The sequence below is a fragment of the Protopterus annectens genome, chromosome 6.part0, assembly GCF_019279795.1.
Source record: "Protopterus annectens isolate FY-2018-M chromosome 6.part0, PAN1.0, whole genome shotgun sequence".
NCBI classification, from domain to species: Eukaryota; Metazoa; Chordata; order Ceratodontiformes; family Protopteridae; genus Protopterus; species Protopterus annectens.
The window spans coordinates 1,564,710,535-1,564,735,042 of NC_056737.1; the positions used below are offsets into that span (position 1 = coordinate 1,564,710,535).

General features: G+C 35.5%; 1 protein-coding gene across 1 annotated transcript in view; it reads right to left on the reverse strand.

Moving 5' to 3' along the window:
• The window catches only part of SLC12A8 (solute carrier family 12 member 8), a 1,470,733-nt gene that overhangs the window by 257,758 nt on the left and 1,188,467 nt on the right, over positions 1–24,508 (reverse strand). Inside the window, exon 7 of the mRNA XM_044075012.1 lies at positions 22,567–22,654. Within this exon, the coding sequence (XP_043930947.1) occupies positions 22,567–22,654 (88 nt within the window). The remainder of the gene's footprint in view (positions 1–22,566; positions 22,655–24,508) is intronic.

Sequence of the window (24,508 nt, forward strand, 5' to 3'; positions counted from 1 at the left end):
GCAGGAGGAACCAAACTAGAAAATTCACCAGTCCAACAAAAATAGCGTACAAAACATTTAATGACCGCTTTCATCAAAAGACTTCCTCAGAATACATTCACTCAAAAAATCAATACTCTTAAATACACACTAAATGATCAATTAACAATATTATAAGCAATTAATTAATTAAAATCCTCAAAGTCACAATACTTATTTTTTAAAAAAGAAAGGCAAATCACTATGCTTGTCAATGGCTAACTTACGGTACTTTAAGAAACACTTAACATTTATTGTTTCATTCAGACCGGGGGGCCTGTCTGATGCTAACTGGTTTAACATTATTTTAACATAGGCCTGTTCTGCTGTTTATTTTCAGTAAAGAAAAATATCCTTACTGCTTCCTTCTGAGACTTAGACAAAGTTTAGTCTATCTGAACAATAATGACTGAACTCCATAATACCATACTACTGGCATCTATGTCAGCTCCCAGGTTGTCTGTAGACGCTTCAGCCTCATCAAAGGTGATATATCTGATCTGGTGGTATTCTCTTATTCTTGTTATACCTTCTGTGACCCTTCTTAATCTGTTACCATTCTATTTTGCTTTTTTAAATTTTCACTGCTTATATGCAAATCTACTACGTCAGGAGCACTTTTGTCAGTAAACTGACATGAAATAGAGGGTATAACCTCTTTGCCTACAAATGCAAGTATAGATGTTTCTTCTGCTCCTACTTCTTAATCTAGAAAGGTAGCTGATATCACCAACTTTCTTATACTTTTGATTTTGGATTATCCTTACTTTTACCTCAGTAAAGTATGTCTCTAAGTACTTGCTGTTGAGAGTCCGGCTTATAACCTGCTCTCTGCTTTGACATTACAGAGGAAAACCTTACAACACTGCTCGGGTACCCATTCTTAGTGAGTTTATTACTATGGATTGCTCTGCCATTGTTTCCATACAGACATAGGTGCATAGACACATAGGTATTTACTAGGCTAATAACCACAAGGGCTTTTTTAAGGCTAGCCATGCATCCCAAATCTCAGACAAATTCTGGTACCCTTCATAAGTGTAAGCATGGGCCTAGGAGTTTAATCATTTACAGGCTGCCTGTGTCCATTAGAGATGTAGGTGCCAAATCAGGAATGAATTTCCTGTTCCCCATCCAATTGTCCAAGTTACACTTGAATTAGGTAAGAGAGGAACTCTGCTTCACATGGATGGAGAGCCTGTTCCACAGACAGGGTAGTCTCTGGGATAGATACCTATCTCTCCAGCAGGTCCTATTTATATCATAGGCAAAAGCCATGATGGGCTATTTTAAGCCTTGCCAATAACCCTACGTCAACTGAACCCTTTACTTTCTGTCTATGAGGTAAAGACATTAACCAATTTGCCAAACCTACACCTTATACAATTTTAATTTTCCCTTTTCATTAGATTCACGGTTTCATAAATTCATAGCAAAACACTGAACTTTGAGACTGTGAGTCAGACATCTTAACCATTATACCAACCCTCAATTGTTAAATTTTCATTTTCCATTAGATTCATAGTTTCTTACGTTTATACCTAATTACCAGGTTAGCTGCCTTAATGTGACATTCTAAGCCCATGCAACTTTCCTCTCAAAGGTGAGAACCAAACACTGTACCTTGTGTCTGTGAGTCAAACACTTTAACAATTATACCAATCTCTCTTTACTTTAATGACTGGAATCTTTTAACAAGGTTCCATATGATGCACTACAGACTTTTTATTTTTAGATTCTGCATGATTTTTTCACTAGCTTAACAACTGAGTTATTTTTTGTAAGATGCAATAACAGATTTTCTGATAAACAGATGTCAGATTCTAGTTCATTTTAAAGTTTGCATACCTAGTCTTTCTCTTTATCACGACAGCATATCAAGCTACTGAGCCCACCATCCCTCTTCCATTTATACTTGATATATTCAGGCCACAGACTATCAAACTGTGTTCTTTCCTCCCTATAATTTCTGCAGTGCCTTGAAATTAGGGAAATCTTGGCCAGTGCATTAAATTACATGCCAAAGCTACAGGATATATAATTTATCCAACAGAGTTAGCATTTCTACATGTGCTACATACAGTATATTTCTTCCTATCTCTATGGACACACATTTCTTCAACCTCTCTCTCTGTTTTATGTTTACAGACATATGATTAGTTAATAAATGTGACCATGTTCACAGAATCAAGTAATCCCCTTCAATTTGTCCCTATCCAGCAATACAACACATTTAGATAACTTCATAGAGAGACAGAGACACTTTGCTGATTCTATTATTGTAGCAGTTGTGTTATCACATCCCATTTCTACATTTTCTTTATTAGATTATTAGTTAGAAATCACATTTTTGATATGCACAACACTTACATTTCATTACCAGAATATTGGTTACAAACCATAGTTTAGTTACAGCATTCCTGTTAAATAATATTTAGCAATAAATAAATAAATAAATTGTCCTTCCTAGACTTTACCAACGGAAACTATAAATCAATAACTCACATACTTAAGAAAATGGGATATTCTCCTCAATGACCCAAATAAATTTGTAGCAGAGGCTTTCAATGAGTTCTGTAACATTAACAACTTATACATTCATGAATATGCATAGATATGCTAGAAGGATATAGGTAAATTCAACAAAAACATAGAGGAATTACATTGTTATTAAGGCATACAAAAGAAGGAAAAAATTACTGCTGTACTTCAAAAATAACCCATGTCATAAAATCAAATTCAAATTAAATACTATATAAATGCAACATGAACTCAGCTTGGTCTCAATGTCTAAAAACAGTAAAAACATATTATTTAATTATATCATACAGCTGAGCAGGAAAGAGTATGACTATAACATGTTATAACTATACGATGAAGTGATCATCTAGGCACATGACACAGCAAATGTGCCTGCAGAAAAATCTCATTCAAACTCTATTATATGCAAAGAAATATGTGATAGTACTATAAAAATAAGGGAAGGGTTCCCTTATACAACTGCAGATATGATAGCTGCTGCCACAATTAAATTTAAAAACACAAGTTTCATGGGACCACACAACAGACTTGAAGTTTTCCTACACAGAGGCATATAAAACCTGACTAAACCTTTATCCATCATGTTAAATAAAATGATATCATGAAGACATATTTCTGACATTAATTTTATAAAGGTAAGACAGAAATTCTCACTATGGAAAAGCAGGCAGGTGAAATGCGCTCAGGAGCAGAGTTAAAACAAAACTAGTATTTCACACCCTTACAGACATTAGATCTCTGCTCCATTCACAAACAGGACACTAATAGATGATATAAAGTAGAATATGGGAAACACTTCTCTATTTTGTGACTATTGTAGTTTGGAGAATAGCAGTCTTGTGCAGAACATCAACTGACAGCCCTTTATTTGCTAAAGGAGACTGTAGATTTTTCAGTGCAAGTTAAAATTATGACTACTGACTATGCAACTGTGTGTGATATAATGGAAATCTATCATAACATCACTCTTGACAACACTTGCTGAAAGGATTTCAATAATTAGTGATATATTTAAAGGTTTGTTGCTTTCTTTTAACAACTTATGTGGGATTAATGTAAAAGTAAAGAACTCCAGATGAAGCCAGCCAAACAAATGTCAAAACTTCAGAGATTAGAAACTAAAGTTGCTACAACAGACTTTCAAGAAGCCCAAACATCTATCTGTAAAAGTGATCCACTAAATATATTACAATTACTATTAAGAAGCTAAACCTCTGAACTTTGAATCAAAGGTGCAACAAATATAAATCCTGAGCACTGATGAAACTTGGAACAGAGCTCCTAGTGTTGGACTCACACTACAGTAATTTTTTAATCACTGAAATTGGGAATTAACAGTAAATTTTAGTTTTCAAACCTGTTTTATGTGACATATTTCATAGTAATAGCTAAGTCTAGAGACTGATGCCCAATATTTTCAACTAAAATTAAATAATAACATTTCATTTTATTTATTTATTTTATTTATTTTACATTTCTTGACTGGGCTAGTCTAACTGGATATATGTCCATTTTCAGTAGAGGCCGGGGGGGGGGGAAAGCTCCAGGAAATAACATACAATTTAACAAAAATAGCATAGAGACAGTCTTATGCAGCAATAATTATAACATAAAAAACAGTTTTAAACAGTTGTACTTATAACAGAAAATGTAAGCTAAAGAAACTGGTAAAGAAAATTATAAAATATAGAAGAATAAAAAATGTTTATTTTTTTTTTTTTTTATTTTATTTTTATTTATTTTTTTTTTTTAATAAGGTACTCTTATTAGGAACAAATCTTAGTAGGTCATAGTTTACTAGTATACATGTATAATTTATATGAGAGAAAAGGATATAGAAGTATTTTAAGAGGTTTTGTAACTGGAGAAGGTAGAAGATCAGAGACAAGAAAATGTTAGTCAGGGTTACAACAGAAGCATAACCAGTGGTTATTGAAGTAGTGTTTTAGATTTCTTTCAAAAAGTGGGAGAGAGGTCTGAGATGTAAGGTCAGGTGGTAACTGATTCCAAACTTTTCCAACAGAGTTAGAGAACAAGGAATCACCTGCTAAGTTTTTAGATTTAGTAATATTCATAAGCATTTTGTTTGAGGATCGTAAATTTTTGAGATTACTATATGGTGTAATAAAGCTAGAGAGTATGGGAGTATTGTTGGGCTGATTAAGGGCCTTGTGAGCTATTGAAAGTTGATGAAATTGTATCAGATTTGGAAGTTCTAGCCAGCCTAGTTGTTTTAGATTTAGACAGTGATTAGTTCTATAACGGGAACGAGTAGCAAACCTGGCAATGTTATTATAGAATATATCTTTATTAACATTTCATTGTTAATAAAGACAGCATTTCAATCTTTTCTGATTTTGGATAAAATATATTTCAATTAATAGTGCTTCCAAGAGATCTGATGGAACTATGTTTATTCTAATATGTACCTATTTACGATGCTGAATCATGTAAAATTATACAAGGATGAGAATCACTGATACATTACACTTCTGTTGCATTAAAATGGGAAACAGATCTGTTTATGTGCTTTTTTTCTAGGACATAGCATCAAGTTTATAGTCTGAGAAGCTCTGCATGTTCTTGGGTATAACTGTAACTGCCAAATCATAGACAAATTTTATTCAGAAATTGATGTTTTCCATTAGCAGATGATTTTGTAAGAGAAACTTAGACTTAGGACATCTTTAGTATTTGCATTCTAACTGCTCAGCTGTAACATACAATAAATATTTAAAATCGCAGGACTCGCAATGCTACGTACTAGAATGCAGAGGCTGAATTACCAAAAATCTAGACTTACTTTTATTGAATCTCAGACTGCCATGTCTCAGAATATTCCATTTTCTCTGAAGGCTGGAAATCTCAGAGTTTGTATAAATAAGTTCAGGGGGTATGGGGACTTGCCCCCTTGGAAAAAACAAGTTTTTACATTTAAATTAGAAAAAAATGTTGACAGTAAATAATCTTCTAAATCAGATGGATTAGAAATAGACACAGTAAATTGAAATTTCTGCAAGCATTTTCATAATTCAGTATGGTTAACTAACTTTTTAAAAAAACATAAGGCTTCACACATCATTTTATATATTTTTTTGCTTTTACAATTCAAAATTATCTATGGAAATCTTTATTCTCCACATAAACTATAGATGATGTGATATAAAGCATCTAGCATCTCTATTTCATTGTGAATGGGCATGCCCAAAAGTTTTAGAAAGGTGGCCAAAGTAAGAGAATTAAATCACTTAGTTCCAGGGGTGGCCCGTGCTATCGGACTGCCGGACTGCAGCCCCCTCAAATCAAAAAGAAAATAAAAAATAGAAAAAAAAATGTTTTTTAAATTTCGCAGACTTCGCGCATGCGCAGTAGTCCCGACTACTGCGCGTCTATGCGCATGCTCCTGGCAGTCCCCATAGGGGGACACAAGGAGATGTCTGTGCACATTAAATGTGCACAGACTCGCTGGGAGAATATGTCGGGGCCGGACTGCAACAGCAGCAGTCAGGATTTAGGAACAGTCTCGCCGATCTCGGGAAGGAGTTTTTGAATGCAGCAGGGATCTCGCGGGTCTTGGGAGTATTGCGCGGGCAGGATGTTAGCTGGATGGATATTATGGAGAACGGACAGGACAGGTAAGTGTATGGCACTTGATGGAATATATGGTGTGTGCTTGTATTTACTGTCTGAAACGTGTGGTGCTTGGTGCTTACATACTCTGTGTGTGTGTGTGTGTGTGTATGTGTGTGTGTGTAAATGCCCCAGGTGCTCATGGTGGTGTGGTAGGGAATACCTTAGGCTTGAACCCTGTACCCTGTATCCTGTATGCAGGTGTTAAAGACTTAAGTTCCCTACCCACCACCATTTGTAAAAAAATTGCAAATTTTTGCCTCATATTTGATCTGATCTGTTCCTCATAATATCTGTGGTTTGTAAATGTTTTAATGCTTGATATTTGATGGTGTAGTAGTAGCATTGTTGCCTCACAGCTGCAGGTTCTCAGGTTTGATTCTTGGCTGGGGTTCCTTCTTTGTGGGGTCTGTATCTTCTCCCTGTGTTTGTGTGGGTTTGCTTTTGTGTCCTCCCATGTTACAAAGACATGTCTGCATTATTTCTTCCTGGGCCTCTGCTGAAAATTGTTTTTTTGTTCCAAGTCAGACTGTCCTGATTAACAAATGTTAAATAAAATGGACAGGCATTTGAATTTCAGACTTCAGGTTTCTGAATGTTTAATTCCTTGCATAATTGATGGTGCAGTGGTAGTATTGTTGCCTCACAGCTATAGGTTTTCTGGTTTGATTCTTGGTTGGGGAGGCTTCTGTGTGGAGTCTGCATCTCCTCCCTGTGTTTGTGTGGATTTGCTCTGGTGCCCTGCCATTTTACAAAGACGTGTCTGCAGTTTTAATCCCCGCGTCTCTGCTGAAAATTGTTTTTGTTCTGTCCACAGTAAAATTGACAGGCAATTGAATTTCAGACTTCAGGTTTCTGAATGTTTAATTCCTTGCATAATTGATGGTGCAGTGGTAGTATTGTTGCCTCACAGCTATAGGTTTTCTGGTTTGATTCTTGGTTGGGGTGGCTTCTGTGTGGAGTCTGCATCTCCTCCCTGTGTTTGTGTGGATTTGCTCTGGTGCCCTGCCATTTTACAAAGACGTGTCTGCAGTATTAATCCCTGTGTCTCTGCTGAAAATTGGTTTTGTTCTGTCCGCAGTAAAATTGACAGGCATTTGAATTTCACACTTCAGGTTTCTGAATGTTTAATTCCTTGCATAATTGATGGTGCAGTGGTAGTATTTTTGCCTCACAGCTATAGGTTTTCTGGTTTGATTCTTGGTTGGGGTGGCTTCTGTGTGGAGTCTGCATCTCCTCCCTGTGTTTGTGTGGATTTGCTCTGGTGCCCTTCCATTTTACAAAGACGTGTCTGCAGTATTAATCCCTGCGTCTCTGCTGAAAATTGTTTTTGTTCTGTCCGCAGTAAAATTGACCGGCATTTGAATTTCAAACTTCATGTTTTTCAGAATACATAGTAGCACAACCTTTTTTTCTAGAAATTTTCTAAGTTTATAAGATGAATATTTTAAATTTGTCCCTATTTTTGGGACTGTATTCCCCCATTATTGGCTTCATCCAGGTTTTTGTGCTAAGGTTGACAGCTATGGCAAGAACTGAATTCACTGAATATGTTTGAGGGCTGTATTCCCTCATTACTGGGTTTGTCCAGGTGTTTTGTACTAAGAGGTTGACAGCTATGGTGAGAACTGAATTCACTAAATGATAGCCATTTAAGTTTCAGTCTTCCTCTCTTTTACAAAGCAGCTGATGTGGTGTAGTGGTATGTTACTCTGACTGTTTTTTGCTCAGGGACCTTGGCAGTAAAATATATGGTGGCAACACAATATTTTATTCTAGCAACTTTCCAAGATTATACAAGCAATGTTTAATGTGTCCCTGGTTTTTGGGCTTTTGACTCCCAATACATTTTGGCTTTTACCAGTTTTCTTGAGCTGCGAAGTTGAGATGCAGTTGAGTATTGAGTAGATTTTACAAGGAGCTGAGAGCTGCAGGAATAGAAGTTTAGTGCTTTGCCTAGTTAATACTATAGCACAACAGGTTGTGTACTTGCTTTTGATGCAGAAGGCTGTGGGTTCTACTCCCACAAGGGGTGGATGCTGCCGTACTGAGAATGTTCTCCTTGGTGAAGATACTAACTATGAGTTCGTTATCAGTTTGCCATCCATTTCCTCTTGCAATATTATTACTAGCTTATCATTTTTTTAATGTAATATAGGTAATTTATTCCTGAGGGGCAACAGACACTTTATTTTTCGATGAAACCATGAAATATAAAGGTGACTGCTAGCAGCAACCGCTTCATTAGTTACAGATTTCTTTAGTGTGGAATTATTTAGATGACTTACTTCAGAGATTGTGCATATTTACTGATAATGGACTGTAGAATTGTGCATATTTACTGATAATGGTGGACTGTGGAATTGTGCATATTTACTAATAATGGTGGACTGTAGAATTGTGTATATTTACTAATAATGGTGGACTGTGGAAGTCTGAGTAGACTTTTTTATGATAAATGTTCTCAACTGGGCAGTTTTGCCATTATGGGTGCATATAGTTTGTTTCATTGATTACTGGAAAAATGTTCAAAACAAATTTAAAACACCCTCTAACAAGTGTACTGTATTGTACAAGGAATATAATTTTAGTACAATGAGGAAGGTGTATCAAAGAGCACATGTATGTTTCATATGCAAGGGGCCTATGATTCGAAAACAGCCCAAAATTAATCTTTATCTGCCACTGGCAAAATGTATTTTCTTTGAATGTGGGTTTCAATGCTGTTTCAATGAATGTGAGTTTCAAGGGCAGAGAAGTTTTAATGCTAAGTTTTCATTGTGAGACTGCATTGCTTTGTTTAACAGATGACTTAGTGTTTGTGCTGTAAAATACAAAATAAAACTTTCAAATGAAGTCCAACTCATCACAGAAGTAAAGCAGTATGCACATTAGTGTTTATGGTAAATGGAGTGAAATAGCCAAGTAATGGTTCATTGGAATGGCTGCAGAGGCTCCATTCAACCATTATTTTGTCAGGGGGGAAGGGCAGCAAACTCAGACAGGCCCAGCTGAACTATACCTCCCAACTGTCCAGATTTTCAAAGAATGAATAGATTTTTGCTTCTTATTTTTGGTTTGTTGTTCATAAAATTTGTAGTTTTAATTCCTAAATGATTTGCCAGAAGTCACTAAATAATAAGTTTCAGACTTCATAACCTTCAGAAAAATGCATGTTAAAGTAAGAGCTGTTCTATCAACTGTCTCAATTTATACAAGAGCAATTTTTAGGACTGTTTATATGTGCCCCCAGTATATTTGGCCTTGTTCAGATTTACTGCATTAACAGGTTGAGAGGTACATGCAAATAAATTGCTTTATAGAATTAGGCATAGCCAACCTCTCAACTGTCCCCAATTTTTGGCTCAAAATGTTGCTCTTCCCCCTAATGATCCCTCCGCAAAATAGCAATTTTGGAAGAAAACATGGAGGGTTTACAATTAAGAAATAACTGTAATAATCAAAGTTATAGATTACTTGAAATGCATGTAGATTATTTTATTTTGTCAGCTGCTCAAGGTAGCAGTACTAATATTAAAGTGTCCCTTCTTTGACAGGTAGCAGCTGTATTGTGTGTGTCTATTTTATATTTTTGCATCACATTTTTGGTCCATTTTTCATAAAATTGTGTTTTTTGCCAAATTAGTGACAAATCACTAAAGACTGAAGTTAGAAAATGACAGACATTTGAGTTTCAGATTTTATACCCTTCAGAAAATTCATACTAATGCAAGACCTATTCTATTATCTTTCTAAGTTTATTAGAGCAATATTTAAAAATTGTCCTTATTGTTGGGCCTTTGTCCCACTTCTGTGTATGGCTTTGTCCAGATTTCTTGCTCTTGAGGTTGAGAGATATGACAAATGTGTCAGGGCCATTACAGTCAGCCAGAGAGATTTCAAATTGTGACATGCTTGTTGCACCCCACTCCCCCATGTAGTGACTCTGGATGTGTCCATGCAAGGCAAGGAGTAGTTGTATCTACCTTGGATGGGGAGGACACACTGCATAAGTACTACAGTGGCTTTTCATCTGTCCTTGATTTTGCAGAATGGTCTGGTTTCTGTCATATTTTTGTACTGTTGATTTATGCTTATTACTCAGATTTATACTTATTACTCAAAGTGCCTGTTGCTCTGTGTTTAAGTAGCAATGCTTTAATGACCATAAGGTAAGCTTGTCTGACATCGTAAGATGCAAGTAAGCTTTAATAAGCATACTGTTAAAGAATTGCCAACTTTGAAAGCCTTTCTGTTGTTGCCATGCAGAGAATACTTGACTAGATAATGTATAAGCCTTGGGTATTAAAGGACAGGATTCCATTATTTTAAAAAGCTCATTACACTTGTTGGAGACTTCCAGTCATCTCTACAGACTTTACCCGTAAACTAAACAGAATGCCAATCATGTGTGGTCCATAACCTGTACAGTAATCCTTTAAGCAATGTATCTTGAGCTTGTTTCTTGTTTGCTTTTCATTTTTACTTTTATCATGTTTTCCCCATGAAACAAGTTGTCAGGCAGCAGGTCTTTTTGGATAAGAAACATTTTACAAGTGGGGGCATCACATAGATTTCTACTTTCAGCATGTTACTTGGTACTTTAATAAAGCTGAATATATTATAATTAGAACTGCAGTGCAAGGAGAAGTGGTTTGAGTTGAGTGCTTCTGGTTTTTCTTATACTTGATTTTGACTGGCATTCCAGTAATGTATTTAAAAGTAATTTATTTTTTCATGCCTCACAACCTTTTGTTTCCATCTAGATATTAAGTAAGCTGTCATGCAGCCAATGCATTGAAATATTTTTATTCTTCTACACTTATTTTTGTCTTGATTGGACTTTCATAATGATGGTTTGCCACCCAGGGCAGCGTATTTAATTAAAGTTAGTTTTTTGTGGTTTTGTGCATAGCTCCTCCCCTTTATGGTTGACCACACCCCTTCCCCTTGACCCCACCCATTCAGCTGTCTCCTGCAGTCCCCCTGTGATTTGAAGTCACCAGCCGCCACTGCTTAGTTCTGTGAAATTATGTGCCATGTTCTCCTATGTTTTATTTGAAATGTTACAACATTAAGATACTCAAGTATGGATAAGTGTTTTGGTCTTGATGGAAACAAACAGTTACATTTTGGAAAAACTGAAATCTCCTCCTTTACATATGTATTTCTTTATCAATATGATGGAAATATTACCTTGATTATATACTATATCAGTGACACTCATGTGATATGATTAATGATGACAGACTTTTTTTAGCATTTTAAAATATGTTTCATAATGTTATTTTGTGTGTTAGCTTTTTCTTTATTTTCCTTTACTATTCTTTTTTTCTCCCTTTCTGATTTTATTTTTTGTTTCTGCATGCATTAAAATTTATAAATTATAAGCAATACTGATTTTGTTTATTTGTGCATTTATCATTTGCTGACTGTGTTAGTACAGCAGGCTGGTGGCATGTTTTCAGGGGAAACCTGAGGTGGTAGTCATACTGACTTGGAGAAATTTGCCCAGGACTACCCGAGAGTCAGTGGGTAGAAAAAGGATGGAATGAGATGGAACATGAGGAGTGTTAAACACTGCAGCAGAGCTAAGAATACTCTCTGGAAAATGTTCCAGAGAACAGTTTTGGATAAGAAGGAATCACAGAATTTACCTGTTGTTCAGGTAGGCACTGAAGAACAAAAAGAGAAGCCTGTAGTTATAGTGCTTGCAAGAAGGTTTGGAAGACTCTGTTTTGTGTAACTTGATCAGAGATGAACTAAAGGATATAGTGATGCAATTCCATGGTCAGGCGCTGTTGAACTGCTCTAGAAAAGTGAAGGAGTAGGAATGAAAAGGCTAGAAGATGTTCTGCAATGGGAAGGTTTTTTGGCAGACACCATAATTAGAGACAGCAAGGCCTTGCCATGTATAGGTGATTCCAATCCTTTATCATATCTCAGAAAAATCATCTCCCTTTTCACACCAATCTGCCCACCCAGCATCTCCGACGGTGCACCTCACAGGGAATCCTTGAAGTCCACCAACTCACTGCACTTCCAGAAAATATGTTCCCAATTGCCTCTTTATTCCCCATCACACCTCCAACATTTGCTATCTACCTGAGGAAAAATTCTCTGGAGTATTCTTGAAGTATAAAAATATTTTATGTAAACATTGCCAAGCAAAAATCCTAAATCTTCTAGATTTGCTGCATATTCAGGAGGCATACATATATCCTCCCATTGTTTCTTTGTGAATTGCTCATCCAGTCTCTTATCCCAATCCTTTCTAACCTCCACTAACTGATTCTTATAGTTACCATGCAATATTTTATATGCTCTACCAATCATTCCTGTTGTAATGGCAGCTTCTGTTCTAGATTCTACTAAAAACTCTACCAGTGCTGGTCTTTCATTTAGGACCCCCCCCCCCCTATTTCTTTCTCTTTGCCTAAACTTGGATATCAATCCTTGATAGGGAAGGCAATATCTAACCTACAGTCCAATTAAATTCTTGGTATCTTCCCATTCTATCATCTTTCCTTCTTTAGTTATCTGCTCCCGATACCTTGGTTCCTTTGCCAGTTCAAAAAGTTCCAGCCCGCTCTTGCCTACTATCTAGATCCCTAATTGCAGTCATCCCTATCGGTATAATCTCCTTTCTCCATTCCCATGTTGGCTTAGTTCTTAGAATACTTTCTGCTTTTTTATGGATATAATATTCTGCATAATTATTGTTATTCTCCTTAAAGGCCTGCATCCAAAATCCCAGTCTCTCTTTGTTTCTTGAGCTACTCCCATTTCAACATCATCCCTTTCCACTTTGAATTATAGTTTTCTGCTTGTGCTATGTACTGGAGCCTTAACTGTTTAGGTATGAAATACTCCTTCAAATTGGGTAACCCAATCTGCACCGTTCTACTGGAAGAATAAGCTTATCCCACTTGACTCTTGCCATCTTCTCCTCCCAGATCAAGTCTTTCAGCTCTTTATTAATTGATATCCAAATCTTCTCCTCTAGTTGATAAAAATATGCCTGACCTGTTTATAATATTAAAGGGACTAAAAACATTTTGACTGCTTGTATCTTACTATCCATATACATATAACAAAGCTTCAGTTTTCTCAGTTTTTGTATTACCCCACATATCCTTAGCTACCTCACCAGAATAATTTTAAATCCATAATCCTAAATACTTCATTTTATCATGTCCCCAGAAATAAGGATACTGCCAAATCAATTCATGTGTGGGTACATAATTTATCTATATTGCCTTTGTTTTAGCTTCATTAATTTTGTATCCTGAAAATATTTAAAACCATCTCAAAATGTTCCACAACACTTTAATGTCTCTTTCTGGTTTTGTCAGGTATAAAATAATATCTTCTGCAAATAGAGACAGCTTTTCTTGACGACCATACCAATTATATCCTTGAATTTCTAAGTCCCGCATTTTCTTTGCCAATGTTTCTAAATATAATGGAAATAACACAGGGGAAAGAGGAAATGCTTGTCAGCCTTTTGGCTAACAGCAAATGTATAGAAGGCAATGCAATGTGTTTGTGTGCATGTAGGTTATACAGCTAAAAATTGTGAGACATACTGTAGGTATTACAAAACTAATGAACACTGGAGGCATGACAGAGTTACAGAGAATGAAAACATTGAACATGAAAACATGGATCAAACTGTGTATGTTAACTGGTGAAAAAAATGTCCTGGTCACGATAAAGAGGAGAAGGAAGATATCTCTACTGACTGAGAAAATGAAAAAGAATAGATGATTGTAAGGGAAAATCTTTAAAATAATCTATAGAGACTGATAAGAGATTTAAAACTAGCTTAATGAAAGATGTTACTGTAGGTAATCAAGTTAAAGAAGAAAGAAAATGGAAAATAGTTTGAAATAAACTGTTACAAAAGAAGGTAAACAAAGTTTTTCTGACCTTTTCCTTAATGCAGACAATATAAGAAGTGAAAACAAAAGAATTGCTATGGTACAATTATGCAAACAATAAAAATGATGTAATATGCTTATTAAATACAAGTTTAATAAAACAGAAAGAGCAGTTAAAACAAGTATGAAAAGGGAAGACTAATATTAATATGAGAGAGGTGGATTTGGCATAATGTTTAAAGTTGCTATATCATAAGCACAAGGTACAAAGTTTGATTCTGACCTGGGGTCATTAACTAAGCTTACAATGACCCTTCAGAACAGTTAGCCTAGCATTCAACTATGAACCTATAAATCTGTAATATTGTTTGTCCAGGAAAGTAAGTGATACTAGATTGCTGTGTTAAAGGACATGTAATACAACATACGATGCTTAATAGATTTACATCAGGAACTTAAAGAACATAACATTTCAAGAAGTAAGAAAAATGAATGTAGTGATTTTGAGAGACTTTAACTCTGACATTAGAGCAAGTAAAAGATAAAAAGGGAGAGAAGTTAAATTATGTGAAGCATGGTTATCATAATTTTGATTAAACATGGGACAGGAAAATGTATATATGAATGCAAATGTCAGGATAGAAACTGGATTTTTTGTACACTAAGAGAGAATAAAGGAAGCTAATACTGGGACTTTATTTTGTGGATTTTCTGGTCATGTAGCAGTATGGGCTGCTTTGGAACAAAAACATTATATTATTATTACTGAAGAAGGCTATGAATGCAAAAAAGTAATAGCATTGTTCACAATTCCAGCTGTTACAAGATGAATGGGAAATATTCACAGAATACTTACAAATATGAGATTTTTATAAGAAACGATTAGAGCATTGAGTTATAAGAATATGTATCTTAATGTAGAATGACTGCGGCATAAGAGAAAAAAGATATTTATGAGGAATAACGTTAAATTAGAAGTTATATGAGGTAAACATGAGAAGGCAGTGATAGAGCAAACATTAATATTTATACTGAATTATGCAAACATAAGAGATAGGTTATTAAAGAAAATGTGCTATTAAATATAGAAAGGAAGGTATTAATCATTTTTAAGTGGGGCAAATAAAACATCATGCAAGTATGGTAATGAAAGTACAGAATGATAGAGGAGTGACAGTAAAAAAGTAGAAATAATTAAAACTGTTTAATTTTTTTTTTTTTTTTTTGAAACTATGAATGAACAGAAACAGATTATACAGAATTCAGAATGGGAGTTAAAACATTTCTAAAGAAACAATATTAAATATTCTACAAAATAAAGAAACATATGGGTGGTGCAGTGGTACAGTGGTTAACAGTGTCACCTCACAGCAAGAGATCCTCCGGTTTGATTCTCGGCTGGGGTGCCTTCTGTGTGGAGTCTGCATGTCGTCCCTGCATTCATGTGGGTTTCTTCTGGGTACTCTGGTTTACTCCTACATACATATGGAGCATTTCTCTTGGGCCTCTGCTGATATTGGCTCTGTCCTAGATGGACTTTCCTGGTCAACAAATGTTAAATAAATAATATGTTGCAATGAAAACTTTAACTCTAAAATATGTAGCATTATTGGGTCAATGTATTCTAGGAAGTATAAAAGAGACAAACCAAGTGACAGAGAAACTAATGAATATCTGAATAAAATAAAGAAAATGGAAAAGTCATGTAACATAAGTGATAAACCTAGGAGTTAGTATGAACATGTTATGGATAAATGACTGCCCCCTGACAGCAGAGCCCTGACTGGCTCATCTACCACCCAGTGTCAGTCCATGGTGTGGTGCACTTCAAATGTATGAGTTAAAGAGTAAAAAAAAAATAAAGGCCATTCTCAAGTCTGACTGGCTAGTTCCTTACCGCTGGAGCAAGCCAGGTCTCTTTTTGTGCTCTTCAACTTGAGGAGCCAAAGAAAAGGGGGGGGGGGTCTCAGTGCTCCTGCACTCTTCAGCTCAGAAGCAAAAAAAAAAGCAAGTCCCTTTCTATGTTTCTTGTATGCTTGAGAAATGCCTTGCTACAGTTTAAATACCACATATGGTGTACTAAAGCACTTTAGCACTAACCGCTAATGCACTCATTTCTGAAAGTTGGTCGTGGTCTATCTCTCAACTGCACCTGGGGCAGTTGCCCCGTTTGCTTTACCCTACCTGTTCAGTATCTGAATAATCCATTGACTAACCATTATGTTAGTACTAAATGAAACATTATTATGAAAATTTTGTTACAAAGGCTCATTTGTGCTGTATCAAGGGAAATAATATTAATTAAGTTGAATTCAATTGGATTGTTTCACTGGTTGCTACTTTTGCTCTTGGTTTGAATGAATCTTGTACCTTAAAGCCAGTCTTGAAGCAAGGTCATATAATATATCAAAAGACATCAGTGGTTTATACAAGTACTATACATGTACTCTCTTTGTGTGTTGCTGTAATACTTGACAAAGAAAAGCTGAGTACACATGAACTCTTGTAGTCCTATAATGATGCTTTAAAAAATAAATAAATATCCACACAGTCCTTTGTCAGTGGCATTCTGTGAGCAATGTCTGGTTAAGTGATTTGCTCAGGATCACATATTTGGTAAAGGATGGTGAAGGGAATCAAACCCTGTACTAGAGGAACTATAGTTCTCAGCATTAGCACTCTGCTCCATCTAACAGATGATGCTCTTCCTTACCATTCTTACATTTTAGATATTTTCTTTTTGCTACTAAGCTATATTTGTGTTTGAAACTGAATTTGGTTTGTTTAGATTAGCTTTTTGCATCCACAGTGGCATGACTGGGAATCAGATCCCTGAGCTAAATAATATACCTGAACTGAACTCAGAAACGCCTACTGAGATCAGACTGTAACAGTTACTAGAAGTTCATTATAATCCTCCCTTAGCTATTTCACAGTAGGCAGCGACTCTGAGGCAGCAGTAACATTTAATGAAGCTGATGTAAACTTGCAATTTTTTTTACTTAAAATTTTAATCATAAGATGTAGAACTGCAAATGGCTACAACAGCAGATACAAATCACTGAAGTATATATGAGAGGTGTTTTGTAACATGGGGATTATGTACTTTGAAAATGCCAACATGTGGCAATCAGTCTTCAGAAATACTGTAAGAGTGGCGGACACTTAACTTGCTTCTTAGTCATAATCATATCTGCATGATGAAAATCTTTTTTATAGGGTTGAGAAATAACTTTTAACCATTATTAATGAAATTCCCTCTTGGATCCAAACAGAAGAAAATATCAAATTTTATCTGAAAGTCTATGACTGTGACATTCCTCTGAGGGAGCTAACACTACAATGTGGAACATAATACTAAAAATAAATATCAGTAAGATAAAAGTGACACTTACCATAAGGTTGACTTTCCAAAACACTGAAGATTTTGCATGGAGATCATGGTACAGTGGGGATTAGGGAATTTACTCTTTTCCCCATGTATTGTGATCCTGAAGTTGGTATATATAATACACAGGGGGTGTGGGGACGCATACCCCACCACATACACATGCACACAAAAACATGGATTTTTATTGCTTTGTCTTGATCAACTTTTCGGAAAGTCAATCATATGTAGTTTGACTTTCTGAACAGTTAATCTTCTGACATCTCTCTCTCTCTATATATATATATATATATATATATATATATATATATATTTATATATATACACACACACATACACACACACACACAGCTACAGGTGTGTGTGTGTGTGTGTGTGTGTGTGTGTGTGTGTGTGTGTGTGTGTGTGTGTGTGTGTGTGTGTGTTTGTGTGTGTGTGTGTGTCTGTGTATATATATATATATATATATATATATATATATATATATATGTGTGTAATATGTATATGTATATATATATATATATATATATATATATATATATATATATATAGGTCTACTTCAAAACATTGAAGTCCCACAGTATTGAATCCTGCTTCATGAGATGATTTCACTGAATCTGCAGTACATCGAACTCCTGGAACAGCAAAAATCAGCCCCGGGAATATAACCACTTGACCACCAGGACAAAACAACAAATAGCGAAACAAGAAAACCTTCCAAGTTGTGGGCTTCACCCCCCACAACCCTCCCTAACTAAATATACCAACTCCAAGATCGGACTACAGTGGGGAAAGGGCAAGGTTCAACATGGCAACCAAGTAGTACTTTTCCCAGGGTTGATTTCCCCTGTTCTGGGAGTTTAATGTACTGAAGATTCAACAAAGTCATCTTGATGACATGGGATTCAATAGTGTGGTACTTCGATGTTTTGAAGGGGTCCCATACACACAATCAAGCTTCTTAAAGTTCAGTAGGTCATTCATAAGTTATGTGCAAAGACATATTTGTTTCCATGTTTCCATGTTTGTGTGTCTCCAGTTAGATAGCAATGTTTACCATCTGTAATTAAACATAAACATAAACGTCAGAGCAGAAAGCCATGTTATGGTCAGCAACTGTCAGCTGTATCACAGCCAGTGCTGTAAAAATATGCTTCATAACTGTTGTTCAAACCTTTTTCATAACTGTTTTTCACTCCAAGTTGGCATTTTCCAGTTAAAATGAAAGAAAGCAGGTAAGGAAATTGGTAGGATAACTATGTTAATCAATCATTATCTTACAGGAAGGGTCCATGTGTTTACCTCACTGGCAAATGTTTTACACTTTTTTAAATCTTAGCTGTACTACCACAATGTAATGATACCCAAAAGTACATTTTACCCTAACAGTAACCAAATCTGCACATAGGTTCATAGTTCAGTACTAGGCTAACTGCCCTTGTGGGCCATTTTAAGCCTAGCCAGTTACCCCAAGTGATAATCAAACCTTGCACCTTGTGTCTGTAAGGTGAACACCTTTTAACCATTATGCCAACCTACTAGTTCATCTAGAAGGTTGCACAGGTAATACACTAGAACAATATACAAGTGACTAGAAATGCAACCATTACCATCTCGCTGTTAAATAGCAATAACTATTTTTGCCTCAACCTTTACAAAAGACAGACCACACCACTTTGCTCATTTTAACCACCGGCCAAAAACACACTAGACAAGCTCTTAATAAATAAAATTTAAACTAGATCAAGCTACTTTTATTTTCAAATGATACTGTGAGTAGCATCAAAGAGAGTCCATATTCATGTTACCTTGTTTAATGGCTGTTACTGCAAAATTTACATCAACAAGTAAGAAAATCCTGAGTGGTGAGCCAGAATACCCCAGACTGCATGACATCAGTTACATGGTCAGTTTGGAGGCAGGGAAGCCAGATGGAGTGCTGGCACATGGTCACCCATACTTGGAGAAGAAGGTGGTGTATGTTCTGACACAGAAGTGTGACCAGGACAAAGTTCTCAGATGTGTACTGGGCATATGGAAACCAGGACATGTGCAAGGGGTAACAGCCACTTTAAGGAGTAGATCAAACTCTAGCCAAGCACTGTGGATATGTGGAAGTTGGTACCCACCATGAGGTTGGTGTAGTGAGTAATGGACTGGGCCTTCCATACAAAAGTAGAGGAAGTTGGAAGCCTTTAATAATCTTCAAAAAAAACCTTTCTGGATTAAAATCATGATCCCCCATCACTCAACACCTTCTTCCAATGTCCTCAGATGTTACAAATGAATTAAAATGAGATGGGGGGATTGATCGTCGCAGGTGATACAGGCCATAAAAAGGTATTAGAGAAAAACACTCCATACAGAGAGCCTCCTGTTTACACAAATGTCATCAATCCATTCAGATGCTTTGCACAGCCACAAGGACTGGAATTATACATGGGGGCTCTGGTCAAAATGTATTAGTTGTTCGTGCTCTATAAAAAAATCAGAAACTATCATAAAACTTAAAAAATGTTACGTTACATAGCAAGCAATTTATAGTCTACAATTTACTCATATATCTGAGATGTGAATGTATGCCAGCATATTTCAATGCCCACTAGACACAAAATAGTCAGAGTGATTAGTAATAAAGTAGAGAAATTGAGATTGCTCAAAATATGCATGATGTAAACTGCAAAATCAAAAATTACATTATCCATTTCCTTAAGAAAGCACCAAAACACATTACATGAGGAACAAGTGCTTAACTTTTACATAGCCAGTCCTTTACTGTTTCTATGAACAGCGAACTATCCTCTCACTTTCATGTTTTGGACAGACAGCCTTTACTGTCCAATATCGTTTAGCAACAAAATTACTTCTGAAGTTTAGCACAATGATACTGATTGCACATTAGTCAGCCTGTACCTTTAACTGTCACCTTACAAACAGAAACAGCATTTTTAAATAGTTTTGCAAATCACCCTATAGAGACAAATGTAGCAACCCCCTCATGTTCTTCCCAGTACCATATCATTAAGCACAATTGCATGCAAGGTGATAAAAATATCAGGAAGCAGTGACCATCTAGAAGGAGCATTTTTTTTATTCCTTCTCAGACATGTCAAGTGATTAGTTTAACTACACAGCAAACAGAAAAAGGGTCAGCTAATGATCTGACATAGTAGGCTATAAAACTTGTAGCCAAAAATGTATCTAGTCTGCTTCAGAATAAATATATTTCTCATCCAGTTACCACCAGACTCAGGGACAAATCCAAAAATAATCACAGACAATTGGGAGACACTTTTTTAAAATAGTAGTACTATTAATTTGAGACACTGATAGAACAAGAGAACGTGAATTAAAATGTGTTTTATTAATTAAAATAAATCTGTAACTAATAATTGACATCAGTGCAGAGGTTATTGCAATTGAATGAATTATTTATTATTTATCTACCACTTTTTCCTCCAAAACTGAACAATTTCAGAAGGGGCCAGAGCTAATTTTTGAGGCAAAATCAGGAGAGTTGAAAGGTATGAAAGTAACCTTTGTGAACCATTTATGCCCCTTCAAAGCATGTCTTTTACAACACTTACAATTTCCAACATTACTTAAAATTCCACTAATCCCAGCAACTGCATGCTATGTTATTAGCTTATCTTGAAACAGTTAATTTTGCTAAGAAAGATATTTTTCTGTTTTGTATTCATGTTGTATCTCTTTCAGGACAGCAACTCTTCAGTCATGGACAAAAACCTGAAAGATACTTGAAAATACCTTTATGCCTTCCAGGGGCATTTTAATAATGTTAAATGACTGCAGTGTTTTATGTTACTCATGTCTGATTTGCAACCAGCAATGATATATACTTCTTTTTTTCTGATTGAAATAAAGTCTTTGCTTCAGTTGATTCATGCTTATCCATAAGCTATCCCTCTGAAATCAGCTGCACTCAAATTATTCTTCAAAACACATACATTCAAGGCTCTGCAGCAAAATGTGCATTTTAAATGATACGGCATTTGCCTCAAAACTGTTTCTGTTTCTGCTGCTTTTTCAGTCCCGAAGTCATAACTTCTTACAGAACAAATGGCATTCATTCTTCACTGATACACTGTCATTAACAGGCGATTAATTCATGGTTTAATACATGGAAGCGCAGGAGAATATACTCTATTTATCTATAGTGAATTAAACATTCAAAACTATAGTTTTAAGTAATTGAATTACTCAGTGATAAATATGTATACAGTAACAGAATGAGTAACAGCAGTCACTGTGTTGTTCTAAATCCAGTACTAGCCACAAGAATAAACACAGGCAGTTGTAGCTATTAAACAAATAGCTACAGTTACCACTTTCTATACTCTGCTAAGCAAAGAAAATAACTTCAACCATCAAAAGAGTGAAAGACAAACATACACACTCCCCAAATGTAAACATAACAATAAAAAGCAACTCTTACAAAATAAAAATAAAGTAAAATACAAGTTTCTTATGGGGTATCAGGAGGGCACACATGTCCTCACATAAACAGTAGCATGCATGCACTCTTATGATTCCCAAGCAGAAAACGTTGCCCACACTGTAATCGGTCTAATATACTCTAAAGCATGTCACTACTGAAGCAATATTGAAGATACAATGCCGAAAGTAATTTATTTTCTTTAAATAACGGCATTCTAAAATAGCAACAATCTACTCCTGCATGTGGGTAATGTTGGCTTAGTTGCCATTGTCTTCTTTGTTTGATAGCTTGGGCTTCACCATCATGATCAAACCATGCCATTCATGCATAAATCCAGAATTACCCATGCTTAGTCGTGGATGACTGTTACAGCATAACACTGTGAAGTTACATAATTGCATTACATAAATGCATAGTGTATAATTTGATGTGCCATGACAGAGAAGTACAGAAATTAAACGAGGCAGAAACAATACACTGTATCAAGGACAAACCAGGGTCTCCCAATTGATGTATTTAAGTTGGAATACATGAATCTTATGCAAAAAAAACAGTAGAGGTGTAAAAACATGTTTCCAAACTTTTCTGTGAATAATCATATAAAAATGTGGCTCATAAGATAAAGTAAGCAAACAAATTCCGTTTACCTTTTCTGCTATCATAAAATCATATCTGAGTGCCTCCCTTGAGCAAATGGCTCCAAGCAAAAAAACAAATACTAAATACAGGAACCACCTGCAAATGGAGAAATAGGAAACTGTCACTGTGAGTAGTGCAGCAATGTTTAAATATTATCATAACACAATCATTATACACAATCTCAAATGTCTGATCATCAGTACATTTAAACTTTAGCTCTACACTTGTCAAAAACAAAAGATATACAGTACATTTCTAAATATTCACACAATTCTAATCACTGAACAACTACATTACAAAGTTTTTATCAAAGTCCATTCTTTTCTAAGAATTTTTTTTTTGTGTGAATGTGTGTGATTGGGGTCCAGTTGCTCTGGTTCTAATTGTTCAGACCTAAGTGGCCAAAGTCCATTTTATCATAGGTCAAGTGCAAGCTATCTAAGCAGAGAAGGATTGTTGCTTGTGTGAGACTGCTGTGGTCTTAAAAGTGCTAACAATACAAAACAATGAAAAATCTGCAGTAAAATAAAACTTTGTGCTCCACCGCTCGAAACAAAGGACTCCTTTAATGATACATAAGCTAAAACAACTTTTAACTTATTTATCCTTAAAGGAGTCCTTTGTCTTAAGCCATGGAGCATAACGTTTTCTTTTACTGCAGTTTTAAAGTGCTCCAGATTTTCAACATATTTGTTTTAAATGTCATACATCATAAACAAAATAAGTAAGAATGTATACATTTTATTCATCAATTGCCTGTGCAGACAAACTTGAAATGTCCTTTCTGGCTCTTAAATTTGAAGAAATTTGACATGCATTTAAATATTTATATTCTATTTTGTACCTGAGTACAGCACTGGGTGCATGTCCTCTGACGAAATCAAACTCAGCACTACAGAAAAGATCAACACTATCAGAACATAGCCTTAACTCACTGTTTTAATGTCAGGCATCCAGAACAGCTATGATGTTTATGAGATGATGTAAAATTCCAGTCAAAATACTGAAAATTAAAACAGTTATAAGGAAGTCACACAGCTTTGGGAGGTGCTTACTTTTTGTTCTGTAGGTAACTTAACTATACTGCAATTACATTCAGCTAGAAAATTTACTTTTATCATGGATTTATAAATCAGAATGTGCCCTGCCCAGGAGCAGTTAACTTTATAGCTTCAAAATGTTTGGTTACCAAGTTAATGTCTCAGCTGAAGTATTCAAAGATGGCATATTAAATATTGTTAATAGTTAAGAAACTGAAAGGATATCATAATTTGTGGAAAGTCAAAAAGAAATGCACTGAAGTTACAATGTTATAGGAAATGTACTGCAAGCCATTAATCTGATATGTAGTCAGGTACTATGGAGTAAAGATATATCTCTATATCGCCTGGACATGCCAAAAGATGGGCCTAAACCTCCCATTTGTAGGTATGAGCACTCTTACAAATCTGGTACTTCAAAGTGAAAGTAAAATATTTCCAGAATCAAATTCTAGCAGTTTCCTATATTCTACCCACACATCTAATGTTAATTTTACTTTTACTTACTTATCACACTTTCCCTGGGATTCAGAAACATGGTCTCCACAATCATGCCCAACCAGACATTGTTTAACTTTCAGTTGCAAAGCAGCTCTAAACGAATTACTGATTGAAATAGTGAAAGTGCCATAAAAAAAAAAACACATCAGACACAATTAGGGCCATTGTGAGGAGAAAGTATTTCCCCACAGCAGCTGAATAATGCAATAAGGAAATCTCATCAGAATGGCACATGCACACTCATTCACATGCACACAGGAGCAACAGTATGACTGAGGCAATTATAATCCTTAAATTGTCACTGCAGATGTTAAAACCTACATTTTGCCCAAATTAAAGGGTGAGAATGGGAGCCTGGGGCAATATGAAAAAGGGAAAGCAAGATGAGGGAAACACTTAAAGGAAATAT